The following is a 22,578-nucleotide window of genomic DNA, read 5'->3' as shown; positions in this document are numbered from 1 at the left end:
CCACCACTGGAAAGCTGTGTGCAAAGATGGCACATGAAGATTGGGCAAGCCTGAGAAATGAGCTCTCTGAAGAGCAAACCCCAAGCAGACTCAGGACCTCTAGGAGAAGAAAGAGGGCACTAAGACACCTCTGCTTGACCTCCTATTATGCTGGCCACCACAGACGTTAAGAGCAATGGTGAAGTGGATAAAGCCAGGGCCAGGAGACCTGAACTCTAGACCCAGCTATGAGTCCAATTCTGTGTGACCTTGAGCCTAGTTAGTGCTTTACCTCTATAGGCCTGATTTTTGCCATTTGTAAAATGGAAGAAAAAAAAAGCTAAACCCTCAACTCCCTTTGAGAATTAAAATCCTGAAAGTCATAGATAGAACATACAATTGTTTTAAAAACAGTAGTGGTAGTGGAGAGAGGCCTCAGCAATTAAGAGCACTGACTGCTCTTGTAGAGGCCCCAGGTTCTCTTGATAGCACCTATATGGAAGCTTATAAACATCTGAAACTCCACAGAATAATCTGATGCCCACTTCTGACTTCCATGGGCACCAGGCACTCATGGTGCACATTGACATATGCAGGCAAAACATCCATGCACATGAAACATATATATATATGTGCATCAGATACATCTATACATAATTGCATGGATAGATGGATAGATAGATAGTACATAGATAATAAATCAGTAAATAAAATCTTTTAAAGTAGTAGTGATACTACTTTTGATCAGAGGAAAGCTCATTTTTAAAAATTTTAAAAATTTAAATTAAATTTAAAAAATTTTTAAAATGAATAAATAAACAGCTTCTTTGGATTTACTCACAGACCTGTAAATCAAACAACAGAATGAGAATCTGAAGAGCTGGGATGATCTAGTTAACACACAGATATTGCTAAGCCTGAACCTTGACCTCCAGGTTGAGGACAAACCTGTCTGCATCTTAGGGCTCCTAGGGTTTGTGCAGCCTTCTCTAAGGAACTTCTCAACAAACATCACAGCCACATGACCAGCTGTCCAGCAGCATGGTGAATGGCTGTGGTCCTCAAATGCTGACATTGTGAATGTCAAGTTCCCAACACCTGGGCAAAGCCACCAGGAGAGAAGAGATGTGGGCTAGTGGAAAGTACAATCAATGAGAAAACAATAGAGACTATATTTAAAGGCCAAGTTTATGGACCTTAAACAAAGGACCTATTTAGAGCATGGATAATCTTAATCCATAATCTGAGCTGGTTGCAATGGCACACACCAGCAAACTCAGCAGGTGGGAAAGGAGGCAGCAGGATCAGGAGTTCAAGGACACCCTCAACTATATAGCAAGTCTGGGTTATTTGAGATTCTTGTCTCCAGAAAAAAACAAAAAATATAAACTAAACACTGATGCATCTCCACCTTCTTTGAGCTTTCCACCTTCCTCTTCAAGGTGATTTTTAATTTCCTAGTAAATCAAGGCTCACTACAGCATTATTTCCAAAGTGTGGGTTTAACATCTAGGGAAGATGTTCCAAGATTTTTTTTTTGAGAGTGAAGAATGTTTGTTTATTAGGAGCACTATAGGAACCACCCCCCTTGGAAGAAGGAAGCTTAGCTGAGTGAAGGGAAGAGTTGTCCTCCTCTGTGGTCTCAGTGGCTCCACTCAGGTCAGTGAGAAGGCTAAAGCCAAGATGGTCTATTACAGTTATCCTGACTTGGGGAATGACAAACTCTCTTTAGCCTACCAATGGCTGAACTGGAGCTGCCTTCTAAGGTGTATAGATAAGACACTTATCAAAGCAGTGTAACAGCTGAGGGCTGTCTGCTAGCAGTTCCCCCAACAGTTGCTGCAATTGGCCTCTCAGTCCTGAGGAGGTCTCTGTTGGTTCCCCCAACACCCACTGTACATACAGATTTCTTCTGACTTCCCCTTAATGTATGTTTCTTTGGCTTCAGAGTAGATGTCATAAAGCCCCAAGTTATATTTGCTACACTATGGAGGAAAGCCTATGATTTAATCTTTGAGGATTGGTCCTTATTATTGTTAAATGGGAGCTAAAATAATTTGGAAAATTGTTTCATTTGCAACTATGTCTGCATTACACCTAACTATCTCACAAGAAGACACTATTTATTTTGAATTTGAAGAGCATTAATCGTAGTCCTTGCTTCTTTGCTGCTTTTCTGTTATAATCTAATATTTTGAAGCATCTGACTACATACTTTAGAGTTAAGAGAAGGTATTATGTACAGACACCCAAGAGAATATCACACACATAGTTTTGGAAATAGTCATTATATTCCTACAGAAATACTCTTTCTAAGTCTAAATCTACTGGAGGGCTCATGGTGGCAGTCTTATGTTTTATTTATTTATTTTTATTTATTTGTTTATTTAGATTGTTTTATATAATGACCACAGTTTCCCTTCACTCCTTTCTTCCAAGTACCACCCCACCCCCTTCCCTCTCATCCATTCCTTTTCTCTTCAGAAAAGGGCCTCTCGTGGATCTCAACCAGCCCTAACATATCAAGTTGCAGAAAGACTAGGCACCTCTACTATTAAGTCTGGAAAAGGCAACCCAGTAGGAGAAAAGGGTTTGAACACAGACAACAGAGTGACAAACAGTTCCTGCTTCCAAAGTTAGGAGTCCCACAAGAAGACCAAGCTACACAAACTGTAACAAGTGTGAAGGATCTAGGTCAGCTCCTAGCAAAATCCTTAGTTGTCAGTTTAGTCTCTGTGAGCCCCTACACGCCCAGATTAGTTGATTTTGTAGGCTTTTTTTTTTTTTTTTTTTTAGTGGTGTCCTTGACTCTTTTGGCTCCTACAGAGCATTTCTTTTTCTTTTTTTCTTTTCTTTTTTTTAGGAAACACAAGCAAGACAGGAGCTGTAGCTCAGAGACAAAAGAAGCGCTTAATTTGTGTGAGCTTCTATCAAATCCCCAGCATCAAGGGAAGAGGGAAGGAAGAGGAGAACAGGAAATAAACTAGATACTTGTCTCATATTTTCTAGATGTAGGTGACATCGTAAACGACCAAAAAAAATTAAGGGACCAAATGATTGATGTACATGTTAAGTGTTACATTTGTTTCATGTTTTTTCCTTAAATTTTTGACAAAGAACTAAAAGAATGGAAAAGGCTGTCCTCATCAACCAAACTTCAGTGATGTCATTTCGGCTCACAGGTTTATCTACAAATCCGAAAGTACAGATGGCTATTTTTTTCATATTCCTCATTTTTTACGTCCTGACACTGGTTGGTAACATCCTGATTGTCATAACAATCATACACGACCACCGGCTCCATACTCCCATGTATTTCTTCCTCAGCAATCTGTCCTTTATTGATGTCTGCCATTCCACTGTCACTGTCCCTAAGATGCTAAGTGACACCTTCTCAGAAGAAAAGCTCATTTCCTTTAATGACTGTGTGGTCCAGATATTTTTCCTGCATCTCTTTGCCTGCACAGAGATCTTCCTTCTTACTGTCATGGCCTATGATCGCTATGTGGCCATTTGTAAACCTTTGAGGTATATGACAATAATGAACTGGAAGGTGTGTATGGTGCTAGGAGTGGCCATGTGGACAGCAGGGACCATACACTCCATATCTTTCACCTCACTCACCATCAAGCTGCCTTACTGTGGTCCGAATGAGCTTGACAGCTTCTTCTGTGATGTACCTCAGGTGATCGAACTGGCTTGCACTGACACCCGTATCACTGAGATTCTCGTTGTCTCCAACAGTGGGATGATCTCTATGGTATGTTTTGTGATTATTGTAGTGTCCTATGCAGTCATCCTTGTGAGTCTGAGGCAACAGATCTCTGACGGCAAGAGGAAAGCCTTGTCCACCTGTGCAGCCCATCTCACTGTAGTCACTCTGTTTCTGGGACACTGTATCTTCATCTACTCACGCCCAGCCATCAGCCTTCCAGAGGACAAGATTGTATCTGCATTTTTCACGGCCATAACCCCTCTGCTGAACCCCATGATCTACACCTTTAGGAATGAGGACATGAAGAGTGCCTTGAAGAAGTTAATCAGGAGAAAAGAGGGAAAAGAAAAGTGAAAATGATAAGTGCTTAGGATTCTTGGTAATCTAAATCAAAGAAGCAACTATATTGTATTTAACAGATGATATGACAACATTTTATTCTGATACTGTATGTAGCAATCAAAGTAACTGCTGTAACTAGTAACATTTTCCATATTCTAAACATTGTCATAGGGACTAATCACGTACTGACCTTGATCTACAGCAGTAGTTCCATGCTCATCTAACTACAAAGAAGCAAAAACTCACTCTGAGCAAATACCATGCTGAAAGTTAGCCTGCTACAAGATCATAAAGATAGGACTCAGTGGCCCAGAATGTAGCTCAGTGCAGAATATGTACTTGGTATATAAGAGGCCCAGGTTGCATTTCCTGCTTCAAACTACTTCAAACACACACTCTTTCTTTTCTCTCTCTCTCTCTCTCTCTCTCTCTCTCTCTCTCTCTCTCTCTCTCTCTCTCTCTCTCTGGCACGAAAAAAAAAAAAGAGTCACAAAATTGGGTTTGGATTTCAATCAAATCCATCAGCCCATCATTGCTCCAAGAGCTGGGAGAAAATACCAACCCGAATTCATTATCTCCTGCTTTTCAGTTGTCACCTCACTTACATTATTCATTCTGACATGTGCCTAGATGACATACCAAAAGTGAGTAAATGAATCAAAGGACATTTGAGTTTAACTACTGACAAAGAAAGGTTCTGAACCACTAAAGTCACTAATCCTCTTGAGAGTTCATCCAAATCTGCCATCAGAGTAATGAAAGGGGGACATATTTCTCATTTCACAAATACTTCCTGAGCATCAAATTTGTGCTGGACAGTAGATTTGTAGTTACAAATGCAACAAATAGACAGTCCTACATGGAGTGTGCAGTGGAGTACAAAGAAGAAGCACAATGTGAACAACTAAATGGGGTTATAGATGCAGCAAAATCCTGTTGGGGAATAGAGTGAGCAACATGACCATGCAGGGGAGGTGGATACTACATTGAGCAGTCCAGAGAAACCTCCTTGAGAAAGTCCCATTTTAGCTGAGGTGTGAAACATGGAAAGGGAACCAGCCATGAAAAACAGAAACAGAAAACAGTCAAGGCAGAGGAAATGGCAGGTGCAAAACCTCTCTTAGGAGAGATGACTTGTTCTGAGAAGTAACAACCACTGTGGTTTTTAGCCCAGATAGGAGGGCAGGCTGGTAGGAAAGGGGCATTGTAGAAGTTAAATATATATATACATATATCTTTCTGTATTCACTCAAAGAGTTTAGAGTCTTTTCATAAAATAAAAGATGCCAGAATGGGATAAGCAGAGAAATGATGTTTGGTTTTTGGTTTTTGTTAGGTAAAGTAAACTTCATGGTGTTGTTTTGGAAATAGGCTTTCAAGTAGCTCAGCCTGATCTTAAACTCCTGATCCCCTTTTCTTTAAGTCCCAGACACTAGAGTTACAGTCATGGGCCACCAGGGCTTGATTGGTCTATTTATTATGTAAAGAACTAACCCAACTAAGCATTACTACTAAACTACTAATAGTCACTTGATGATGTTTCAAGTGCTGGAGGAGAACACCAACATGAGTACATGGTCTATATCCAGCGCCTTTATTTGTTTTGGGGTGGTCTGCACCACAGCAAAGAGACATGTGACAAATAGAATTGGCAAAGAATTATGTCACATATACATATACAAATACATATACATACACATACACATGTACACGTACACATACATGTACACATATATGTATACATATACAAGAAGAAAGTGGCCTGACATGGTGGCATCAGTCATCACCCCAGCATTTAAAATGTAGAGGCAAAATGATCATGACTTCACAGTCAGCCTGAGCTACTTGTTGAGTTTAAGGTTAGCCTGGACTATATAAGAATCTGTGTTTACAAAGGAGCATGACATACTGGAAATCAGACATACACTGTGACTCCATCAGTCAGAGTCACACTGTAGTTCAACCTGGATCTCCTGAGCCACCAACTATCACTAAGGATGCCATCAATAAATCCCTGGGCCAAAATAACCATCTCTACTTTTAATGATTCTTTGCCTATAAATGTATTAGTAGGTGATTTGAGCTTCAAAAGCTATTTCAGTTGTTCCAAGATTTGGTTTTGCAGGCATTGGTAGGGGCTGGAAGGAGTGCTTTTAAGGTAGGACATATTAATTTCCCACAGACACATCAGCTCATTAATACCATGCTTGCTTTCCCCAAACCTAACTCCCTGAATAACATTAAACCACATTTATTCTTCTGCCTGGTACGAAAAATGATCCAAGTTCTAAAATCATAAGGTTCATATAAAACAAATGTCCTTTTCCTATAGGCAATGACAAATGTGAGACTAGACTTCCAAGGAGCACAAACAGAGCCTCTTTATGCAGGAATCAGCAGAGAATCACATGCTGTTGATAGAAAAGGCAACATCACCCAATGTTGCCTAGCAGTCACTAAAGTTGTCACCTGCGAATGGTCACTACTGTTTGCAATTGTATGAATCTTCACAACTTTCTAGAGACATAAAGTAAAACAGCTATTCTCCATTTCACAGAAATTATTTAAGACTCTGACAAAAGATAAAAATGTGTATAGCTATGCAATGACAAAATTAAAATATCTTAAATTTTTGTTTGGTTTAGGGGAGTTTGGTTTTTTGACATGGGATCTGCTGTAGTCCAGGCTCTCTTCAAATGCACTATATAGCTGAGGCTAACTTTTAGTTCATTATCCCCTTGCCCTCACCAACCATGTTGTTTTGCTTACAAACCTGTAACACCTTGAATAACTCAAAAGACCATGACTCTAATTGCTGATTTTTCTTCAACCACTGAATCTTTCAGACACAACATTCTATACAATAGAGAAATATTTTAATATTGCCATTAAGTAAATGAACAAATAAGATATTAGAGACTTTTTTCTATATAATAGATATCAATGGGTCTGAACATCAATGCATATAAATGTACACAATGTAAGGTGTAATTATTCTTTCCTAAATTCTTAAATATAAGTTTAGAAGTTATATCCAGACTGTCTTTCATCAACTAAATTACACAATACTTTCTAAATAAATTTTAAAATATTACTGGGAATATTACCCAACAATGATGTATGTTCTCTTGGGGTAGGACTGGCACTAATGTTTGTATTGGTGCTATAATCAACTACTCTATCCTACTGCTTTAAATGCCATAAACATTGCATCACAGTTCTGTGGTCCAGACATTCAATGCACAATATGACCCAGACATTCAACAAGCACAACTCTAGAGTAGCACCAGGTTTCAGGAGGATGACATGGTTTCTGAAAGCTCAGTTTCCTTTTCCAATTTTTAGAGACCATTTGCATTCTAGGGATATTGGTCCCTTCATCTTTAAAGCAGACCTTGTGAATCATTTATACTTCCTGGTTGCACTGATAGAGCATTCTGATTTCATCTTAGGATAAGCTTGACCCTGGATTCTTCACCCTGATAAGATGGTATTCTGCCAAGGAGTCCTGAGATGTTCTAATTCTGAACTGGAGCTTGACCCATATGTAGTCTACCCTAGTAAGATAAGGTCTTCTGTAAAGGAAACTTGAGATGTCCTGCCAAGATGATCTATCAAATAATCTAATTTGCCATCTGCTTCTATAAAATTTGCTTTCAAAATACTTATTTTACAAAATCCCCAGTTTATACATTTTTCCCCTAAAAATGGAGGCCTGAAAAGTTAGCCCACACTACACTCTTTAATCCCACTTTGGAAAGTCAGTGCTATGCATGGTAAATAAAGCTCACTTAATAGGCTTTTATTTGGGATGTAGTTCTTGTTCTCACTCAGTAGTATCAACAGCATCTTCCTCTGAGATATGCTTTCTTCTACCTGTCAAGAGCACTTGTTACTCTTTTGAAAGACCTGATTCAGTTCCCTGCTCCTACATGGTAGCTCACAACTATCTGTAACTCCGGTTCAAAGGGATCCAACAACCTCTTCTGGCCTCTACAAGCAGCAAGCACTTAAGGTACACATACATCCACATAGGCAATGATCCATTCACATAAAAATAAATAAATCCTTTTAAAATATCCAGAAATAGAATTTACATATGACCCTTCTGTACAACTCTTATACACATACTCAAAGGAGTTTATATCCTACTATAGGAATGCTTACTTACATATTCATATTCTTCAAGGCTGAACTCACAATAGCTAAAAAAAAATGGAAGCAAAATAGATGTTCATCAACAATTAGATGGATAAGAAAAATAAGATTGATAGATAGATAGATAGATAGATAGATAGATAGATAGATAGATAGATAGATATTCACCAACTGGATGGGTAAGAAAAATAAGATTACATAGATAGATAGATAGATAGATAGATAGATAGATAGATAGATAGATAGATAGATAGAGATAGAGAGATTGATGTATATAGACAGAAATAGTTCAGTATTAGTCAGCTGTAAAGAAAAATGAAATAATGACTCTTGTTGGTAAATGGATGGTATACAATTATACAAAGTGAGCAAATCAGACCTCATAAGAAAAAAATGTCTCACATTCTCTCTTATATGAAGCTCTTAGTTTTAAACCTTTTGTTTTGTATATGTGGAACAGAAGTGAAAACCAGAAATTGACCTTTGAGGGGGAAGATACATTAACAGAGAGGATATCATAAATTGTAGGGTAAAAGAGGGGAGAATAGAATTCTGGGGGTGAAACAGCTTTTAAACATTGTGGTAGTTTGAATAAAAATGGCCCCCATTGGCTCATATGTTTGAATGCTTAGTCATCAGGGAGTGCCACTACTTGGGAGGGATTAGAGATGTAGCCTTGTTGGAAGAAATGTGTCAATGGGGATGGGCTATGAGGTTTCAAAAACCCAAGCCAGGCTATCTCCCTTCCTGCTACCTGTAGATTCAGATATAGAACTCTCAACTACTTCTCCATGACAAGGTCTGCTCAGTGAGCATGCCACTCTGCTCACTGCCATGATGACACTGGACTAAGCCTCTGGAACTGTAAGCATACCCCAATTAAATGTTTTCCTTTATAAGAGTTGTCATGGCCCAGGTGATGGTGTCTCACCACAGCAGTAGAACATTAATTAAGACAAACATGAAGAAACATGGGGTAATCAGGGGTTAGCAGAGAGAGCTACCACAAAGAGCAGTCATGTGAAAAGCTATACTGAAGTCTACTATCTCACAACCTATCTTTAAAATATAATCAAAGGAATTGTGGAGCACATGTGACATGAAAGAAGTGAGGGTATACCTGGGGTTAAAGAATTAATTGGGGGTTGGGAACAGGGCGATGAGGAAGAGGTAGTGGATGGATTAGCCAAATCTGAGGATTTATGACAAAGAAACTTTATCAAAACTTACTAGTTAATAAGATAATTTCAAAGTACAACAGAGTTGAAAAAGAGTTCAACTATAACCGTGCAAGGCCTGAGATATCTTCCTATGTTCCTTGAGGAGAAAGGTCTCAAAACAAACACTAATAAACTGGCATTGCCCTTGGTTACATTCCATAACTAAATGATAAGTTGCTATTGCTGAAAATACTATACATAATGTCTAGGAGATAGAGAAATTAATCTCAAAATGATGAAAAGACTTATTCCTTACTGAATAGCTTTTACAGTGCTTTAATAAATAATGCAGGATGGTGGGAGAGAAAAAATATCAGTGGTTTTATCCAGTGCTGGATTTTGCATGTTACAATATTGACCCTCCAAGAAAGATGCATCACTTGGTGTAATAATGTTATTACTATTTTGGGATAAGTAATAAATTTCTGGTTTGACTAGATGTCTATTCTGTAGGAAAGAATTTCAGTTATGGTACTATAACCCTGGTAGACAAATGGCTCATAACTGGGTAGATCATGAGCTATAGAGGGAAACCTGCTCTTGTTGCTTTGCTCAATAATCATAGTGCTGAGCTGAGAAGAAAGGATGGACCATCTAGAGACTGCCATACCCGGGGATCCATCCCATAATTAGCCTCCAAACTCTGGCACCATTGCATACACCAGCAAGATTTTGCTGAAAGGACCCTGATATAGCTGTCTCTTGTGAGGCTATGCCGGTGCCTGGCAAACATAGAAGTGGATGCTCACAGTCAGCTATTGGATGGAACACAGGGCCCCCAATGGAGGAGCTAGAGAAAGTACCCAAGGAGCTAAAGGGGTCTGCAACCCTATAGGTGGAACAACAATATGAACTGACCAGTACCCCCGGAGCTCGTGTCTCTAACTGCATATGTAGTAGAAGATGGCCTAGTCAGCCATCATTGGGAAAAGAGGTCCCTTGTTCTTGCAAACTTTATATGCCTCAGTACAGGGGAACACCAGGGCCAAGAAGTGGGAGTGGGTGGATAGGGGAGTGGGGGAGTGTGGGGAGGACTTTTGGGATAGCATTTGAAATGTAAATGAAGAAAATACCTAATTAAAAAACTAAATTAAAAAATAATCATAGTGCCAAATTGCCTTCTAAATATTATTGGCTATACCCATAGAGCTAGCCTGCTCTACACATGGGTTAGATAGGCCTCTTATTGTACTAAGCAGAGGTTAATGCAAAAATGTATAACTGGTCAAAGTACAGAGATCAAGAAATTAAGTGTTCAATCTTATATAGGACAGGATTATCAAATCCCTTCATGCAGACATCCAGGAAACATCTCAGAAGAGCTGGAGGATGGGGAGAGATGATGTGAAATACTCTTTTCTACCCATGACATGTCTATTGTTCTCATACATGCAAAGAAATTACAGATATGTGCATAAGATCAAGCCAACCAAAATCTTGCAATAGACAAGGCAAGGTACTCTTCAGATCTAGACCCTTACCTAGGAGTTCTTAAACATTCATACCTTCTGGGAGAGGGAAAATCATGGGTAAGGCTACTAGTGGGTTTTCCATCCTATAGTGGATGGTCTACATCCATGGCCTTATATGTAGACCTTATAATTGAAACTAGTGGCTTCTCAAAAGAAAGGGAGGAAGGAAGGAGGGAGGAAGAGAGGGAAGGAGGGAGGGAGGGAAAGGAAAGGAAAGGAAAGGAAAGGAAAGGAAAGGAAAGGAAGGAAGGGAGGGAGGGAGGAAGGAAGGAAGGAAGGAAGGAAGGAAGGAAGGAAGGAAGGAAGAAAGGAAGGAAGGAAGAGAAAAAAGAGAGAAAGAAAAGAAACAAACAAGCAAACAAAGGTTGGAAGGACATGTTGAGAGATACAAGGGAAATTGGAGGAGGAAGTATGGAACTCTGTAATCATACTTCATTGTATACATCTATGGATTTCTCAAGGATAAGCAAATCATAATGAATAAAGTAAAACCTCATAACAGAAAAAAATTGTTCAGATGCATGTTTTCATTAGTTAATTTATTTATTTACTTTATATCCCAATATCAGGCCCCTCTCTCCTCCCAGTCCCCCCTCAAATTGTATGTCCTCCCATTCCCCTCTCCCCTTCTCCTCTGAGATGAGGTAGGCCTCTCCCCTTGTGTATCATCCTGCCCTGTTATATCAAGTCACTGCAGGATTAGGCACATCCTCTCCTACTGAGACCAGACAAGGTGGTCCAGTTAGGGGAATGGGATCCACAGACTGGCAACAAAATATAGATCCTCCCTCTACTTGTTGGGAGACCCACATGAATACCAAGCTGCATATCTGCCACATATGTGCATGAGGCCTAGGTCCAGCCAATGCTTGCTCTTTGGTTGTTGGCCCAGATGCATTTATTGCTGAATTCTACCTAAACTTTAAAGAAGAGCACCATACCTCTGAAACTGTTGCCTAAAATTAGAACAGGAGGATCTATACCAAACTCTTTCACAAAAACACTATTTCTCTAGATCAAAGTCAAATAAGATATACACACATAAAAGAACATTCAAGAATAATCTCTTTGCTGGCCCTTGCCAACTACAGCACTCCAGAGAACAGGCCCTGCACCATGCCTGGGCAACAGAGTAGAACTGGCCCTAGTTGCAGGGGGAAAGGCAGGCAAGTCAGCCCTGAGGACATGAGCACAGGAGAGATGACCCTGACCTTCGTCTGCCTTCAGTAGGCATAGCACAGGAGAAATGACTCCTGGGCCCAAGCCACACATTTCTTAATTGCTAGGACACAACATTTTGAATCCTTTATCATAAGGAAATGGTAAATATTTGAGGAGGAGGTAAAATGTACATTACATAAAATATACACATATCAAACATAACATGGTACCTCATAGCATATATAATCTGTATGTATCATAAATAAGTTAATAGTAAATAAAAATAAAATAAACTTAAGGGACTGGAGAGATTATTCAATGGTTAAAAGCACTGGCTACTCTTGCAGAGGACCTGGGTTTATTTCCCAGCATCCACATGGTAGCACAGAATTGTCTGTAACTCCAGTTCCAAGAGATCTGACACCCTCTTCTAGACTCTGTGTATACCAAGAAGATTTGTGGTACACAGGTATGCATGAGAGCAAATGCTCATATATTATGGGGGTCTGCCAGTCAGTCAACACAGGAACCATGACTTGGGGAATGAGGATGATTATAGGAAAGGCAGATAGAGTATGGGAGGGCTGCTGGTTAATACCACACCAGTGAGCAAGTTTACTTTCTCAGTGTCTTTTAAGGGCAAGCAGCAAAGCATGACCAATTCCAGAAAGATAAACAATGACCACAAAAGCTTACATGGCAAGTTTATGGTACAGAGTACCTATGTTTGACTAAGGCCATTTTCTTCAAGGTAGGACAGTCTCTCAAAGACATATGCTTAAGTGGAGGAACTTAGCAGGATATAACACAAGTCTTAATTAAAAACAAAGACAGATATAGGCAGACTAATTCATGATTAATCACAAGCAAGAAGTCAGCCAAAGTTAACTCTGGAAGTGCTCCCCACATGTCCCCCTTTTTTATCTATACAAGCAAAAGCTGTCTCAGCTATTGGTGCAGAAAAGACTGTGCCTGTCTTAGGCATCCCTTCTAGGAGTACGGACCTTACCCATCATTGATACATGAATCTCAGCACTCATGACCTGTCTTAGGTTGATCCACCTCTGAGAGAATCTTACCCATCTTTTTTATCTATAGGAGGCACTTTATCAGTCACAGAGCAGAAATTTGTGCCTGTCTTAGGTTGCCATTGGAAAACACAACTCTTAGCCATCATTGGCATGTGAATAATCTTGTATCTGTAGCCTATCTTACATTGAGAAGATTTTCAAGACAATCTTACCCATCATTGACCACCAACTTCTGCTAGGGAAGATGTACCTTGAACTTATGTAACTCTGCTTGATATCTGTAAAAACTCTGATGATTCCTCTCAAAAGAACAGGTAAGTTATCATCCTGAGTGAGGTAACCCAATCACAAAAGAACACACATGATATGCACTCACTGATAAGTGGATATTAGCCCAGACGCTCAGAATACCCAAGATACAATTTGCAAAACACATGAAACTCAAAAAGAAGGAAGACCAAAATATGGATACTTCGATCCTTCTTAAAAGGGGGAACAAAATACCCATGGAAGGAGTTACAGAGACAAAGTTCAGAGCAGAGACTGAAGGAATGACCATCCAGAGACTGCCTTACATGGGACTCCATCCCATAAACAACCACCAAACCCAGACACTATTGCAAATGCCAACAAGAGTTTGCTGACAGGAGACTGATATAGCTGTCTCCTGAGAGGCTCTGCCAGTGCCTGACAAATACAGAAGTGGATGCTCACAGACATCCATTAGACAGAGCACAGGGTCCCCCATGAAGGAGCTAGAGAAAGTACCCAAAGAGCTGAAGGGTTTTGCAGTCCCATAGGAGGAACAAAAATATGAACTAGCCAGAACCCCCAGAGCTCCCAGGGACTAAACCAACAAATAAAAAGTACACATTGTGGGACTCATGGCTCTAGCTGCATATGTAGCAGAGGATGACCTAGTCGGTCACCAATGGGAGGAGAGACCCTTGGTCCTGTGAAGGTTCTATGCCCCAGTATAGGGGAATGCCAGGGTCAGGAAGCAGGAGTGGGTAGGTTGGGGAGCAGTGGAAGTGGAGGAGGGGATAGGGGATTTTCGGAGGGGAAACTAGGAAAGGGGATAACATTTGAAATGTAAATAAAGAAAATATCTAATTTAAAAATTGTTGTAAAATAAAATTTAAAAAATGAACAGGTAATAGACATGCCATAAAAAAGAGCATCAAATCAAGTCCTGCTACATCCAGTAAGAGAGATGTTAATAAGGACCATAAAGTGAAAATGGCCTGTAACTTTTTCAGAATATCTTTTGCAATGCTACCAGCATCAAAAGACAAAGGCTTTGTGTTTCTTAAACTTACAACCTCCTTATGTATGACTAATCTAAAAAAGGGGGGGATTAGTATTATGCCAAATACCCTAAAGGTGCCTTTTTACTCTGGTCCAGTTATTCTGACTCTAATTATATATATTTAGAGTTCTACAGATCCAGAGATATCAAGCATGACATTCCAAATGGCTTCTGACTTTCATTCCTTGTACCTCATCTCCCATGATCTGCACTATATCATATAATGCATCAATTCTTGGTTCTAGCTGTCTATCCAAATCTTCTTATATGCTCAAGACATTGGTTACACTTTCAGCAAGATGATTAACAAAACTAGCTGTGTGTACCTCTTGTGCTAAAGCTAATGCAGAAGTAGTAGCACTGGCTGTGAGAGTTATGAGAGCAACAGCATCATCAATAATCTGTCCAACCATGCATTTGCTCCTTGCCAGAGCATGATCTAATTCTTCCAATATTTGTAAGACTTCTTCAGAATATCAGGGTTCAGATAAATTTATAGAAAACATAATAAAACTTTGTTGATATACTACCATTCCAGACTGACCATCAATTAGTACAGAAATACAATTGGACAAAAGACAATTAAAACAACAAATATTGAATTAATAATCATATCCAATAACAAAGGTAATATTCCTAATTAGTAAAAGATTCGGTAGAACAAAGCAGGATGTCCCATTTACCTCAACCCCAGAACCTGTTCCATTTCTAGCCACAGCAAACATAACATCATACAAGGCAGCTGCCAATTTCCAAATATGTCTCTGAAAATGTCAAAAAGCAGCCCTACAAATGCCCACTGTAATTACCTTTTGTTCAATTTTGGATTGATTTTCAGACCAATCCTTGATTGAGTCTGAATAACCGGTCACATTAAAGGAAAGAGGAGGGTCAGTATAACAACTTCTCTATTTGATTGGTTTTTGTTTTTGTTTTTTCCCCGAGGCAGGTTCCACAGTCTCTGTCCCACACGTTCTAAAAGCCTGAGCCAAGGCAGCTTGTCCAGTCTGAGATACAGGCATTCCCATCTTAATGATTTTCACTACAGTCTTAAAGACATTCTTCTTCCTAGTCTGAGGGTCCACAGAAACACATCCAGCACTGGTACTATTTCTAGTAAAACAAATAGGTAGGCCCTGACCCATAGCAGTGTACTTCACCAATTTGGAATGCTTTTTATTCTAGACCAAGGGAATCCTAACAGTTGAGATCACATGTACTTCTCTCCTTGACCATACAGAAGGATGTAGCAAAGGTGGGTCAGTACAGCTTCCCCATCACCATCATCAAGACACTCAGCAAAATCATGGACAGCATCATTCTTTGTCCCAGCATCAGCATGTCTCACCAATCGCTCTGGCAGCCACAATGTTCCTTCAGCATCCCACGGAAAAACCCAAACATGCTTTCTTCCCTATATTAATACCAGATAAGGACCATGCTATATGTCAATAAGCAAATCCTTCCATTTCACCCGGGCATAAAAATGCTGAGTTGAGGATGCCATAGATGCTCAGCAGCAGAGAGTTCCTTGTCATACAAGGTAAAAAAATTCAAAATAAAATTTTGTGGTGAAGGAGTATAAACTCCCCCTTTTTTCATTTTTTGTAACTGATGTTTTAGAGATCCTTGGGCTTGTTCCATAATCCCCTCTCCTTGAGGACATACAAAATGATGTATATTATATAGAAGGTAACACATATTTTCTAGATTTAAGTTATATTTAACTCATATTTTAATATATATGGTTGTATTAAAAGTATATAATTTTCACTTAAAGCATATAATTAATATTTAATGTACATGGTTTATATTTACTATATATGATGTATATAATATACATATTAAATAAATAATGTTCATTTAAACTATATAATTAATTTTAATGCATGTTTTTTACATTTACAGCATATAATATATTAACATATATAAATCATATTCAGTGTATATAGTTTTTATTTAATGTATAATTTATATTCAATATGAATAATCTATATATGCACACATGTGAATATGTATGTAGCTATTGTATACATGTTAGATTTAACTCATATTTAATTCATATTTTAGCATATATACTTAATCTTTAATGTAAATTTTTATCTAAAGTATATAATAAATCTTTTAAAAATACATATTAATTTTTTTTAATTAGTGCAATCTTCATCTCTCTACTTTATATTCTTGCTCGCATATTTAGATACCAAAGTCAAATAGCTACAGCCAAGAAGACACAAAAAGAGAACCAGGGTAATAGACTCTAATTTATTCAAGAGACTTGCCATTGTCTAAAGTAACAAATATTTGAGGCAAAAATATTGACAATAGGTTTTATTTTGTTTCATTTTATTGCTTGAAATATATATTTTATCCATAACAGTTAACACCACATCATTTGGAAATATCTCATCAGTTCTAAAACTTATGCATTTTCTTCTCTTTAATGTATAAAGAGACTTTATATGTATATTCATATATGTCATTCATATATATGAATATATATGTACATAAATACATATATATGAATGGTGTGTGGATATGTGTTTGTGACATAGTATAGATGTGAATGTCAGAATTCTCCAATTTGGAGGAGTTGGTTCTCTCCTTCCACCTTTAGGGGTGTCCCAAGAACTAAACATGGGTTGCCAAGTACACATGGCAAACCCTTACCCAACTGAGTCATCTTGCTGGCCCTATTAATGCCTTATGGAGAAGAAAATAAGGATCAGAGACCTGACACACTTCCTAAAATTTAAACACCTAGGACTTTTACAGTTGCACCCAGACAAAGAACTTATACTATCAGAGAGCTGACTGAGCCTCACATCCAGTGCCCTTCTCACATCTGTGTTCTTATATAAATAAAAAAAATGCAAAGCCATCACCTAGTAATTAGCTCTTCACATAAGGCCACTAAGTACTAGTAGTTAATTTAATTAATGCAATATGCCCCAGAGAGATAGGTGTTCAAGTCCTATTTTTATTTTTATTTTCATTAAACCCTCTTAGCAACAGACATCGAGGTGATTACATCAGCAGCCACAGAACTTACTTTTTCTAACTAGTGACCTGGCAAGCTGATGTCATGGCTTGGATGTTACCTTGGAAATAAAACCTTGATAATCCAGGTGCAACACCGTCAATGCAACAGCTGCCAGCTTCAGCTGTTTGCTTCCTTTATGATTCCCCTTCAAAGTTTAAGAGTTGAATGTTGCATCTGGAACTAATGATAAAACTTGCACCTAAAGTGTGCAACAAGACCCTTTGGCCACACTGGGGTTCTGAGTAAGTCGGTGACCTTTTGTTTTTAAATTGCCCTGATAAACTGTTACAGCTCTGAAACTGACTGCTCACAGGTACTCATCCTTGGGTCTGAAAGGACACAGAAAATACACTGCCCTTGTTCCATAACTTCAGTCAGCTGGACACCATCCTAGGAACCCTTACTGCAGTATTATTGGCATAGTGAGAAGAGGGCAAAAGTATAGATGCAAATGGATGGTTTTGTCAGAAATTCGGAATAGTGCCTCTCTGCTCTGACTTATGACCAACTGTGAACAAACTCTCCAGGAAACTTCAGGATTTCTCACCTTCTCCATAAGGGGGGAAAAAAATCAATGTACACAAGGTTTTCTGACTATCCAACTTCAAGAAAACTCGTCCTTCTGCTGGAAGATAATTTTCATTATACTCAAACTACCAGACAGAAGACCCAGGTATTTTTGGAGGAACTGAGAGAATCAGAAGGCACTCAGGTGAGATTTATAGATATTTTAATTTTGTTCTTATTCATGATCTAATACATTTTTCTGAAAGATGTACACACCATATACTTTTAGATTTATTTAGTTTATCTTACTCAGATGAATGTTTTGATTGCATGCATGTATGTAAGTACCATGTGAGTGCCTGTACCCATGGAGGTTAGAAAAAGAACTCAAATACACTGTAACTGGAGTTACAGGTGTTGGGGACCAAGCCCAGGTCATCTGCAACAGTGACAGGTGCTCCTAACTCTGAACCATCTCTCTAGCCCATATTTTTACCTCAGTTATTTGATGTCACTGGGCAGTGCATTTTCTAAGCATCTTTTCATGTGAGCTCACGGAAGTCCAAGAAAAATGCTGACAGGAGAAAGGGTGAGGTAACTGTGTAAATCACTGTCCAATGAGGAGGAAGCAGAAGTCTTTGCTTCAGACCAAATGTCGCACGATGAATTTAAAACCAACCTCTGGCCCTTCAACCTTCAGTTTTTAAACAAGGAAAGTGGCTGTAAGTCACTAATTAAATAATTGAAATAGTTTTCTGTGCCAAAGAAAAATGTTAAATGTATGTTCTGAGAGAAATGATAAGATGTAAAATTAATCCATATCTATGTTAAGATATTGCTGTAAATTGTAACAAGACACTAGTCTGGTTGGTTTTTTTAGGTGTTAATTGAAAGATCCCTGTCTAAAAGTATCCTGTTTGCCATTTGGTTAGTGCCTCAATTTGCCCCTACTGTTAATCTTTCTTTTGACATAAACAGCAAAAGTGCCCATTGTTTGCATAAGTCTGGCACGGTGAATGGCAGGGAATATTAGAAATTTCTGAGAGCAGAAGGGAGTTTCCCCTAAGCAGTATTGGAAAGAAGTGTTTGTCCAGCAGAGTCTGATCCTGAGGAATGTTATAAGACAGACAGCACAAGATGAGGGGCTCTGGGGGACAAAGAGAGACAGATTCCCTGGGTGAGCCACCACTGGAAAGCTGTGTGCAAAGATGGCATGATTGGGCAACCCTGAGAAGTGGGCTCTCTGAAGAGCAAACCCCAAGCAGACTCAGGACACCTAAGAGAAGAAAGAGAGCACTAAGACACCTCTGCTTGACTCTCCTATTATGCTGGCCACCACAGAAATTCAAAGCAATGGTAAAGTAGATAAAGCCCAGGACCAGGAGACCTGAACTCTAGACCCAGCTTAAACTCCAATTTTGAGTAACCTTGAGCCTAATTACTGTTTCAACTATATATGCCTCATTTTTGCCATTTGATAAAGGGGGGACTAAACACACACACACACACAGTTAGATACAGGAGAGAGAGAGAGAGAGAGAGAGAGAGAGAGAGAGAGAGAGAGAGAGAGAGAGAGAGAGAGAGAGAGAATTAGAGGATGGATAGATAGATGATAGATAGATAGATAGATAGATAGATAGATAGATAGATAGATAGATAGATAGATAGATAGATGATAGATAGATAGATAGATAGATAGATAGATAGATAGATAGATAGATAGATAGATAGATAGATAGATAGCCAAATAAAATCTTGCAAAGTAACAGTGACATTTGGATCAGAGGAAAGCTAATATTAAAAAAAATGAATAAAACAACGTCTTTGGATTTACTCATAGACCAGTAAATCAAGCAACAGAATGAGAATCTGAAGAGCTGGGATGATCTAGTCAGTGTTGCCAAGCCTGGACCTTGATCTTCAGGTTGAGGACAAGTCTGTCTGCATCTTAGGGCTTCTAGGGTTTGTGCAGCCTTCTCTAAAGAACTGTTCAACAAACATCACAGCCACATGACCATCTGTCCAGCAGCATAGTGAATGGCTGTGATCCTCAAATACTGATGTTGTGGACATCAAGCTCCCAGCATCTGGGCAAAAGGGGAGAAGATATTTGGGCTCATGAAAAATACAATCAGAAAACAATAGAAAATATATTCAAAGGCCAGGTTTATGGACCTTAGAAAAAGGACTTATTTAGACTGTGGATAACCTTAATCCATAGTCTGAGCTGGTTGAGATGGCACACATCAGCAAACTCAGCAGTCAGGAAGTGAGAGAGGAGGATCAGAACTTCAAGGACACCCTCAGCTACATAGCAAGTCTGGACTCTTTGAGATTCTGTCTCCAAAAAAAAAAAAAAAAACCAAAAACACATAACATAACTCTAAATACTGACACATGACTACAGGAGAAATAGCTTCTTTGAGCTCTCCACCTCCCTCTTTAACATAATTTTTAATTTCCTAGTAAATAAAGGCTCACTATAGCATTACTCCCAAGGTGTGGGTTTAACATCTAGTGGAGATGCTGAAATAGAATTTGTTTAAGAAACACAAAACAGAGGTTGTAGTTTCACAGGTTAAGTGAGCATTTCACGTTTGAGCTGCTATCAAATTCATAGCACCAAGGGTGGAGAGAGAGGGGAACAGAACAGGAAATAAACACAAGATATTTGATCCACGAATTATAAATATAAATGAGGTCATAAATAACCAAGAAATTAAGGGACCAAATGATTGATATACATGTTAAGTGTTATATTCATTTCAAGCTTTTAATCTAATTTTTGACAGAGAATTAAAAGAATGGAAAAGGCTGTCCTCATCAACGAAACTTCAGTGATGTCATTTCGGCTCACAGGTTTATCTACAAATCCATTAGTACAAATGGCTGTTTTCTTCATATTCCTCATTTTCTATGTCCTGACTCTGGTTGGTAACATCCTGATTGTCATAACAATCATACACGACCACCGGCTCCATACTCCCATGTATTTCTTCCTCAGCAATCTGTCCTTTATTGATGTCTGCCATTCCACTGTCACTGTCCCTAAGATGCTGAGTGACACCTTCTCAGAAGAAAAGCTCATCTCCTTTGATGCCTGTGTGGTCCAGATGTTCTTCCTGCACCTCTTTGCCTGCACAGAGATCTTCCTTCTTACTGTCATGGCCTATGATCGATATGTGGCCATTTGTAAACCTTTGCAGTATATGACAATAATGAACTGGAAGGTGTGTATGATGCTGGCAGCAGCCCTATGGATAGGGGGAACCATCCATTCCATATCTCTCACCTCACTCACCATCAAGCTGCCCTACTGTGGTCCTGATGAGATTGACAACTTCTTCTGTGATGTACCTCAAGTGATCAAACTGGCTTGCACTGACACCCACATCATTGAGATTCTCATTGTCTCCAACAGTGGGCTGATCTCTGTGGTATGTTTTGTGGTTCTTGTAGTGTCCTATGCAGTTATCCTTGTGAGTCTGAGGCAACAGATCTCTGATGGCAAGAGGAAAGCCTTGTCCACCTGTGCAGCCCATCTCACCGTAGTCACTCTGTTTCTGGGACACTGTATCTTCATCTACTCACGCCCATCCACCAGTCTTCCTGAGGACAAGGTTGTGTCTGTGTTTTTCACTGCTGTTACCCCTCTACTGAATCCCATAATCTACACCCTTAGGAATGAGGACATGAAGAGTGCCTTGAACAAGTTAATTAAGAGAAGAGAAAAGTGAAAATGATAAGCCCTTAGGATTCTTGATGATCCAAACCAAAACAGCAACTATTATATTTACCAGATGATATGACTTATAACATTTTCTTCTGGTCCTACATCTAACAATCAAAGTAAATGTTGTGACTGGTAACATCTTCCACATTGTAGACATTATCATAGTGAGTGGGACTTAGTTAATTATCTCAGCAGCAGTAGTTACATGTTCATCTAATTACAACAAAACAAAAGCTTACTCTGAGAAAATACCATGCTGAACATTAACCCTGCTACAAAATCATAGACAGAACTCAGGGGACCCAGAATGTAGCTCAGTGCAGAATGTGTACTTGGCATATAGAAGACCCTGGGTTCACTTCCCTACTTGACAAAAAAATAAATAAAAATCACAAGATTGGATTTCAAAGCAGATCACTAACACACTATTGTTCCAAGAACTGGGAGAAAATACCAATTTGAATTCATTATCTCATTCTGTTCTTCCTGCTTTTCAATTAACCAGCAATCTAAACAAAACCAGATTTCTGGACCACTCTCACATACATTGCTCATTTCGATGTTTCCCTAAATGACTTCTCAAGTGCAGGTAAATGAAACAAAGAATATTTCAATATGACCAGTAACAAAGAACAACTTGGAACCACTGAAGTCACTAATCCTCTTGAGAGTTCATCCAAATCTGCCATCAGAGTAATGAAAGGGGAACATTTTATTTCTTATTTCACAAATACTTCCTGAGCATCAAATTTATGCTAGATACTAGATTTATGGTTACAAACACAAAAATATGTAGACAGTCATACATGGAGGAAGCAGTCTAGTAAAAAAAAAAGTGTGAACAACTAAATACAGTTATAAATACAACAAGAAAGAACAGAGTGAGTATCATAGACAGGCAGGGGTAG

General features: G+C 38.9%; 2 protein-coding genes across 2 annotated transcripts; both read left to right on the top strand.

The window, feature by feature from the left end:
- The first annotated feature begins 3,106 nt into the window (after window positions 1-3,106).
- On the top strand, window positions 3,107-4,048 carry LOC110309772 (olfactory receptor 4E1). Its single transcript, XM_085828976.1, has one exon. The coding sequence runs from the start codon at window positions 3,107-3,109 to the stop codon at window positions 4,046-4,048; it is 942 nt and encodes a 313-aa protein (XP_085685102.1).
- A 16,687-nt stretch (window positions 4,049-20,735) lies between these two features.
- Window positions 20,736-21,674, top strand: LOC110309831 (olfactory receptor 4E1). Its single transcript, XM_085828975.1, has one exon. The coding sequence runs from the start codon at window positions 20,742-20,744 to the stop codon at window positions 21,672-21,674; it is 933 nt and encodes a 310-aa protein (XP_085685101.1). The 5' UTR covers window positions 20,736-20,741.
- Window positions 21,675-22,578: the final 904 nt, after the last annotated feature.

This window comes from Mus caroli, unplaced genomic scaffold (assembly GCF_978045245.1).
Source record: "Mus caroli unplaced genomic scaffold, Mus_caroli_1 scaffold_12, whole genome shotgun sequence".
Taxonomy (NCBI): domain Eukaryota; kingdom Metazoa; phylum Chordata; class Mammalia; order Rodentia; family Muridae; genus Mus; species Mus caroli.
The sequence above is the reverse complement of the archived record's forward strand: the minus strand, read 5'-3'. Positions and strand labels throughout refer to the sequence as shown.

Coding starts and splice junctions, on each gene's coding strand:
- LOC110309772 (XM_085828976.1), top strand. CDS start 3,107: ATGGAAAAGGCTGTCCTCATCAACCAAACTTCAGTGATGTCATTTCGG.
- LOC110309831 (XM_085828975.1), top strand. CDS start 20,742: ATGGAAAAGGCTGTCCTCATCAACGAAACTTCAGTGATGTCATTTCGG.